Below are 9,298 nucleotides of genomic sequence, written 5' to 3'. Positions count from 1 at the left end.
GGGGGGGAGGATGCTTTTACAAAAACCTAACAGACAAGAGCAACTGTATAGAGAAGGGGAAAAAAAATCTAGTCAGTAAAATTTACAAGTTATTTATGCCTTTTATATACAGTCTCTAAATAAGTGTCAAAATTCATCTCTCAAGTGTAATTGCTTGGTCCTGTATTTCACCATCTCAGTTGATGGAATGCTGGAGGACAGAGGAAAAAAAGGGTGGCATTGGGGCAGATACCCAAAATGACATTTAAATTAGAAGCATTATCCTTTTCAAAGAGGACACTTGGGGTGTGGTTGGTAGCACCTAAAACTGATTCTGTTGGTTCACAGGCACCATGCTTCTAGGTTTCAGGGCCCTGGTAGTATGGATGAGAGTGTCTCTTCTAGTTCTTTTTTTTTTTTTTTTAAGATTTTATTTATTTGAGTGAGAGACAAAGAGCACATGCGCAAGAGAGAGCATGAGTCGGGGGAGGGGCAGAGAGAGAAGCAGACTTCTCGGACACGGGGCTCAATCCCAGGACCCGGGGATCAGGACCCAAGGATCATTATCCAAGCCGAAGGCAGACGCTCAACCGACTGAGCCACCCAGGCGCCCCTGTCTCTTCTATTTCTTAAACCAGATGCAGAGTCCCTGCAGCAGCCTGTCCGGACCCACCTGTGTTGTAGCCCCTGCGTTCACCAAGGTAACCTATGCATACTGCATGGTAGAGTTAGGATTTTATAGATACATTGTAGGTGTCATCATAGGGGTGAGAAGGAAAAGAGGAAACTAAAAAGAACCTCAGAAATTATTATTTTATGTATGAGAAAAGTGAGTCCCAGAAAGGGTGGAATTACTGTTCAATGTCACAGAGCAACTCAGAGTTTCCTATACTCTTTAGACTTTTGTTCTACAACAATCTCCAGCTCTCAAGGGCAATGCTCGGACTGTCCTTTCCAAGTAGACTATGCTCTACCTGACCTCAAGGTTCATCTGACTCTCCTAACCAGTCATAAGATGCCCTTCTGACTAAGCCAATAAGCAAAGTAATATCTATTTCCTGCTTGGGTAACAGAGAGTGATCAGGATTAAGAAGGCTCCCATATCATCCACTGGAGAGAGCAGGAATCAATCAACTAGGTCAAACCAAACTAAGGTTGAAATCTCTGGGCTCACTGTCCCCCAGTTTCCAAACCTGAGAGAACTGGAACCACTGCTTCTTGCTGGCCCAAAGTATGAGAAGCAGGACAAAGATTTAACCTGTACCAAGTACAAGATGGGAGTCATAGGAAAAAATGTCATTAAGAATAAGGAGCCCTACTATAGATTCCAAAAGCTTGCTTACAACCCAGGCTGTCAGCTACATGGGTCTATTATTTCTACAAGTTTCCTGCTGCATTCCTTCCCGGAGACATGTAGCCCTGGGCATCAGGCCGCAAGGGCTGGACTGTATCTCACCTGATAGAAGGACCTCAGACACTCCCTCTCAGCCAAGTTATAACTTGAAATGTAATTCTAGATTCTAGAGGACTCTAGCTGAAAACAGGAGAGAAGGGAGATCAGGGTTTAAGGGGGATATTTACTACAAATGCCACCCATTCATCAATGCATTGTGAGACCAAACCACCTATTTTTATACTTTTGATATAACATTATAACTCTTCACTCTTTAAAGAAAATGTTCAATTTATTGGAAATGAGCCTCAAAACCTCAAAAAAGGCTGAGCATTTTGCTAGCCCTATTTCACAGATAAAATACCTGAGTTCCCCAGAGGTTAAGAGTTTCCAAGTTCCTGTGATCAGCTTCAACCAGTTAGTGGCAGAGTTGAGATTCTGGTCCAAGTCCTCTCAGTCATGATTCAGAATCCTTAAAAAATACAATGCTGCCCACACTATCTGACTGATAATAAAGATTAAATCTATGACTCTACATGTACTCAACAAAATCATATAACAAAGACAAGAGTTTTCAACTACTCTGTTTCCTATTTTGAACATGGCTCTTGGTGAAGTGAGCAACAACTTTCTCTATGAAATTAAGATAAAAATAACTAACACATGACTGTAAAGCACACTATAAAGCACGGAAGAATCCCAGCAACTCCTTGTTCTGAGTAAAGTACAGTCAGTTGTCAATAATTATGGCAAAAAGCATACTTACTACCAATGGCATCCCAAAGCATTGCATATGGTGAAAGTTTCTTCCATTCTGTGAATTCTGTATTTGTTCTTCAGCATCTTCAAGACATTTCGACAACCAACGGTCAGTTTGTCGCATTTGAATGCCGAGTCCGGGCAACAACCACAGTTCAAATTCACTGGTACAGAGAGAAAGAGCAGATAGCAGACTCTGAGGACTTCCAGATTCTGAGGAGAAGTACTGTGATAAGCTTTTCGATTTGCTTTTTATTTCAATTAACCTTGAAATCTAATTCATGTTTCAAAGTTTAATAGCTGACTTGTTACAGGCTCAGAAATTTTTATTGTTAAACAATTATGATTTCAAATTCAAATGATTCCTCGAAACAAACAAAAAAGAAAAGACAGCTGTTTTTCTCTGATGAAACAATAGTTTTAATAGCTGTGAAAAGACCAGTTTGTTTTCATAAATTATCTTGCTAATGAGTTCTTGGCATACAAATAAGAAAAAAATGTGAGAATAAACATATTTTTTAAAGAATAAAACAAATTAATAATGATGTACAGCTTTCTAAATACTTTATTATTTGTTTCCTACCAAATAATAAGCTCAGGGAAGGGTAACAAGTATGATGATCTACTTCATGCTAAACATTGAGTTTATAAGCAAACTTTCATTTAATCCTCACATCAACATTTTGAAGTGCGCATTGTTACTTCCATTTTATAAGAAAACTAAAATCAGAAATACTAAATGCCTTGCCCAAGGTTACAACATTAATAAATGCTGCAGCCAGGGTCCAAGTCCAAAACAGTTCTTGCCCCAAGCAAAGAAAATATATTTAAATATTGATGCAGCACATATGAACACTTACACATCACATCCAGGAAGAAAAACCTCTACTACACAATGTGGCATTAGCATAAAGAAGAAATTTTAAATCACCCATATCCATACCACCCAAACTATTATCCTTTTGTGTGTTTTTCTACAATAATACTACAGTATGTTTATAATGTAATATTCAACTTTATTTTAATGAGAGAGACTAAAAGAAAAAGATTTCCTTGGGAGAAAGAGCACCACAGGACCAGGGGTTCAGTAATGGTTCCCATTCAGAGAACAGATACTTTCTTCATGTTAGAGATGAAGAACTAAAGCCCAAAGAAGAATTTTCACAAAATCACAGAGCAATTCAGGGCTAAAGAGAACAAAAATACAATTCTTCTGGCCCCCTGCCAAGTGTTCATTCCATCATGTATCTTTTCCAGGATTCTACAGAGTTTATAGTATGTAACTCCACATTACAGTCAACCTTGTATGTGCTTTATTATCATATACACATGGACCCTTCTCCCAATTAAATTAACCGTCATCTTTTAAATTCTCTATTCCCTTGTTTTATCTTCCAGAAGCTTCTTTATCATCCATTCCCGGTAAGCACAATTTTTCAACATCTTTATTTTTAAGATTTTATTTATTTATTTGAGAGAGAGAGAGAGCTCAAGCAGGGGAAGGGGGGCAGAGGGAGAAGCAGACTCCCCAATGAGCAGGGAACCCAAAGCAGGGCTCGATCCCACAACCCTGAGATCATGACCTGAGCCGAAGGCAGATGCTTAACTGACTAAGCCACCCAGGCACCCCCAATTTTTCAACATCTTGATAATAAATGATTAAATCAAGATTACCTTCAGAAGACTGTCTCCTAAATCACTTTTGCCATCATGAGCAGTTTTGAGGCTACCCTGTAACAACTCGAGCTGACAGAACAAAAGCAGCAAGATAACTGGGATTTGTCAGTGTGTTTATTCACCTATTCATTCACACAACATAGTACAGACAATGGCCACGTTCCATTGTGGGCACTGAGGAGGTCCCTGCCCTCGCAGAGCATGCATCCACCCTCTGATCTATGACTCATGAGCTCTACAGAGAGGCAGTAAGGAGGTGTGCTGACATCAAACAACCAAGTTGTTGACTGTCCAAGAAGTAGGTGTAGTGCCCATCACAATGTGGCTATCACTGCACTATCGAACTATCCTGGCAATAATAACTTTTAGGTCAGCTCAGAATATCTGCCTACAGGAACCTGATGCTAAGCACTAAAGCTACAGAAATCTAGAAGTCAAGGAATAAAGTGTAATCCCTGCTTTCAAGGAACTCACAGTATAGTAAAGAGATGTGTCAAAGAGACAGGTGATAGGGACTCTGTTGGGATTATTTTAGGTTGCATTTTTTATTTTTCAGGAGCCCACTCAAAGACAAAAAGTCTAATCCAATGGATTTTTTAAAAAATTTCAGAAATACTCTTTATTCCTAGTACCTACTTTCCCTGACATCCTCCCACACTATTTGTTAATTTGGGATCTCCCAAAACTCTGGTCAAGTTGAATCTCTTGCTTTTCCAGAGGAAGTCTGCACCTTGATTATCACAGAAGCATTTCCTGAAGACTCTGGGGAATTCAAGTGCATTGCAGAAAATGAGGCTGGGACTGCAGTCTCCACAGCAAGACTCTTTGTTTCCCCAGGTAATTCTTTTCAGGATCTCCCTGCTCCAATTCAGCCAAGAGGAGGAGGAAGATTCTGCTTCTATCTCAGGTGGTGAATAATTATATTTTTCAGGAGGAAAAGAAGTAGAGAAATCAGAGAGTTCTCCAAAGTTACCCATGAGTAAACTTTCTCCAAAACTGGCCACCTTTCCCTGGAGCAGTGATAGCCACACAAAGGACAAAAATCCAGATGACACCCCAATGAACGTTATTTCAACTATTCCCGAACCAGCCCATCACAATGAACATGAGATCCAGGTTCCAAAGGAAGATTTCTGCAATGAAAATTCCTCTGAGCTACAACCGCAATGGTAAGGGCAGACAGACTTAACACTTGCTCATTCAACAAATGTTCTTGGTCCTGCACACAGAACAGTGAACATGACAAAGTTCCTGCCCTTAGAGAACTTGCATTCTGAGGTGAGTCACTTAATTCTGTCACTTCTCCCTTGCCCTCCATCATATCTTTCACCAGAGCTGAAACAGGAAACCAAGCACTTAGATCCACATCTAAAGGTTTGTTAGAGACATTGAAAAAAAAAAAATCCACAATGCTGAAACGGCACAAGATTTTGAAGAAGTAGAATCTTTTCCACAAAAGAATTCAGGGTCCTATCTCAATGTAAATACAAAAAACATTCTGATACAGGTTTCTTCTTGTTGTCTTAGAATACAGACAAAATTGTCCTTGCATTTAGAAGGCAAGTGTATAAATGGAAAGATAGCCCATTAGGTGAATCTGCCAACCAGGCTATATTCAAAACAAAATCTGCCATCATCCCCCAGCCCCCAAACACAAACCTCAAACCAAAATAGTCACAGGGGTGGGGGGAGACTAAAAACTGATACTAAGAGTCATTTAAATTTTTTTATTTTACTAATATCTAACAGAGTCCACTAAATATTTTACAAATCTGAAGTTACCTTTAGGTTAAATTTTGGTTAAACACCTTTAATAAAACTTAATAAATGAACATTTTTGACTATTTTCTAGTTTAACTAAATGTAGCCTCTGTTAATTACAAAATAAAAGATATTGAAATCTCTTTTAAGAAGAGATTTCTTGAGTAGTATTTGGGTCTATCAAGTGAATAAATTTATCATCTTAGAGATGGAAGGAATCAGAGGTCACCTACATGAAGTTCCTCATTCTACAAATGACTGAAATTGTAGATGACTAACCAATATTGTTGAGGGCTGCTTCCTCATGCTTCTATGACCCTGGGATAAGTACTTCTCCAAGAGTTTCTTACAATGAAGACAGTGAAGGAAAGAGTTTGAACTTGGATATTAACAGACCTGGAACAACATATGTCAAGTACATAATAGGAATTCATAATAGTGGCTATTACTTCACTGCACTGTTTTTTCTTTTTTTTTAAGATTTTATTTATTTGAGAGAGAGAATGAGAGAGAGAGAGAGAGAGCATGAGAGGGGGTTGAGTCAGAGGGAGAAGCAGACTCCCTGCTGAGCAGGGAGCCCGACGGGACTCGATCCCGGGACTCCAGGATCATGACCTGAGCCAAAGGCAGTCACTTAATCAACTGAGCCACCCAGGCGCCCTGCACTGTTTTTTCTTAGGATCAATGTATCTTCAATAACAGTCTATAACTATAATTTCTCAGTTAGTCTTCTGGAACCCCTTTAGCTTCTGGGATCTCTAGTTACCTGGATATAGCTACCCTTATAAAGATTTCTCATGAGGTCAAAGAATGGGTGCGTGGGACAAAAGACTGCAATTTATTCAAGAAGCATTTATTAAGCACATCCTATGTGTTTATGTCAGTTTCTGTGGAAGACTTCCCTGGGGAAACTGCCAATACAGATATCTAAAACTTTTCTCCATGAGTACCTGTGTTTAGCAGTGAGCCTTTAAGACTTAAAAAGGCACTGAATTTATAATACAATATCTTTCACAGGAGATTACCATCTTTTTCATTTAAAAAATCATCTTTGAGAAAAATTTTCAATGAAAGTTCCATAAAAGTTAGCAAGTTTTTACTGAATGTCAACTATAAGCCACAATGTCCCAAAGATAAAAAATAAACAGTCCCTCCCTCAGAAAACATTTAACTTGGTTGAGGAGATAAATGACACCATGTAAGAGTCCATCATATGATTTCCTCTGATTAAGTTAGTAAAACAGATACTATCTTCGTTTTTCAGTTAATTATTAAAGCTCAGAGAGATTAAGCAACTTGTCTAAGGTTACACAGCAAGTATATGGCAGAGTAGGCACTCACACTCAGGTCTCCAAAACAGATAAGAAGGTTAATGTGTCTACAAAGCTGTAGAACATTAACCAAATTAATGTTATCATTTTTACTGTTTGACTCCAAACCTAGTGGAATGTCCATTATTACTACTCTCTTGAAAAGAATATAAGACCAAATTAAGCACTCAAAAGGAGATTTCAAATTACAAGTGCTACAGTGGGACAAAACTTCAGTAATCATTGTGAATTATGCATAACCTGAAAATAAATGAAATGTTCTTCACTCGTTAGTCCTTCCATCCTCGATGTGGCATTTGCCTTCTCAGTTGATACAGCAGAAATTGGCTTCATCACATATATCTGACATCAGGTTTTAGACAAAGCTCACAGCACCATTTTACAACAGTATACATAGTTTACATTTTTAAAAAATACAACAAGAGCTATAAATGAAGAAAGGATGAATGAGTGACAGCTAAATAGCCAAGCCACCCTTCCACTGACGATAGGACAAGAAAGAATTCCCCTAGTGTGCAGCAGGAAATGGTTCAGTGACATAGTGGGAAGTTACCCACATACTGTGAGGCACTAGAATGATTCACCAGAGGCCCTTACTGATTTTAGAGAAATAAATGGAAAAGGCTGTCTTTGCGGACAGGTTGGAATATAATTCACTCACCTGCCATCTTATGGATTCTTCCAGTTTTAGGAAAATTTTTTTCAAATAAGCAACTAAACCATTTGAATAGCCGTATGTGTGAGGAAACAAAAAACATCATTCAAAAAAGCAAACCAAACATTAAAAAAAGTAGAAAAATAGATTCATAATATATTATTAAATATAGACTATTAACTTCTGACAATGGGGCCATGAAGGAAGACCTTCCTTTCCTTTCTGAAATCAGCCGTTAATCCCCTTACTGGGACAAGAACCTTTGCCTTGATGTACCACGGAGCTACTACCCTGTAAGCAATGTTACATCTTACAAAGGCATAGGAGAGAAAAGAGATAAAGCTTAAAGGATAAAAAGTAAATGGAACTAAAATTCCTCCTCAACTATGGTATGTTTAGCATCTGCCCGAGGCAAAATTGGGGGATTTCATAGTTTGTCCTGGGCATCTTCCCTACTTTCCTGGTAGGATAACAACTTAAACTTTTAGGTATGAAGAGACCTCAAATCTAGTATCTCCTCTTTCTTGCCCTAATCAAACCCTGTTCTCTGGAAGAACCAAGTATCAGTCACATATACCACATTTAAAGTGCTTAGAATAGAGCCCTACTCATAGTAAATGCTATACTTGTTGGTTATTCTTGCTACTTTTATTGTCACTTGCATTTACATTTTATGTGTCCCTAATTTGGATTAAAAGGCTTTGTCCCTATTAATGGAAACTGAAATATCAGTGAGCAGATGTAGAGAAATACTTTGGGAAATTCCTGAAGTAAGACTTGGTAGGCAAACACCTACTCATCCAGTCTAGTATGCCTTTTCCACTAAGTAATGGCTGTGTGCCCAGGAAACAATTATCAAACTTTCTCTGAACACCAAAGGAAGATACACGTATATGGTCAGCTGTGAAGAATTTTATATGGCTCATATGTGCTCAAACATCTACTGGATGGACCCTCATGTATATGGTAATTAAATCAATACTGAGCACCCATGAAGGAGGGTAATAGATATGCTTTAGACAGGAGAAACATACTAATACTGAAACCACTAAATGGTGGTAATTCCACTCAACTGACCTGATCGTCAGGCCACCTACCCCTCTTTATTACTTCTGTTGTTGATTTGAAGGTTTCTTCCTCTGTAATTATTTAGTTCCCCGCACAAAAATGGAAACCTAAATACCAAGACAGTCTCCTTAGTGAAGAGAAAGGAAACTGTAAAACTGCTAAGAGTTAAGGGAGATGAAGGAAAGAGTTGACAGTATAAAGGCCTAAATGTACAGAATGCTTATTTGTCTGGTAATTTCTTAAGTGTTTCAAAACTCTTGAAGAATAAAAGAACAAGATCAAAGAGGCGTATGCCATACATATTCAGAAAACTTGCTAAGAAATCAAATCATGTTTTTCCACCTCCCCACCTTCCCAGTGACACGTCACCATCACCCTGCTCTCCCGCCTTTGCAGAGACCACACCCTGTCTCCTGAAACAAAGTGCTTGAACTCTGCTCCACCCCTACTTGTATTTGGCAAGAGGAGGAAAGAAAAAAAAAAAGGCTTCAGATGAACAACTATCCAATACAAATCAGTTTGGAACCATCAATCACTGGTCTTATTTCCAGAGAATTTTTACTGGATAGAACATCAGTCTCAGAATACAGTTTCCCTTTTAGTCCTTTCTTAAACAGGAAAGATTCCAAGCCCCCACCACGATAAAGAAATTGAGTTTTCTATATACTTTTTTCT

The 9,298-nt window shown here is 38.5% G+C and overlaps 1 protein-coding gene across 1 annotated transcript; it reads left to right on the top strand.

Moving 5' to 3' along the window:
* The first annotated feature begins 2,143 nt into the window (after positions 1-2,143).
* LOC141371649 (myosin light chain kinase, smooth muscle-like) lies at positions 2,144-9,268 on the top strand. Its single transcript, XM_073887829.1, has 5 exons — positions 2,144-2,354; positions 3,530-3,553; positions 4,526-4,645; positions 4,740-4,977; positions 9,241-9,268. Exons 1-5 carry the CDS (start codon positions 2,144-2,146, stop codon positions 9,266-9,268), a joined length of 621 nt encoding a protein of 206 aa, XP_073743930.1.
* The last annotated feature ends 30 nt before the right edge of the window (positions 9,269-9,298 follow it).

The sequence above is a fragment of the Callorhinus ursinus genome, unplaced genomic scaffold, assembly GCF_003265705.2.
Source record: "Callorhinus ursinus isolate GAN/ISIS: 27379988/994484 unplaced genomic scaffold, GSC_fseal_2.0 scaffold83, whole genome shotgun sequence".
NCBI lineage: Eukaryota > Metazoa > Chordata > Mammalia > Carnivora > Otariidae > Callorhinus > Callorhinus ursinus.
This window is presented reverse-complemented; position numbering and strand designations above follow the sequence as displayed.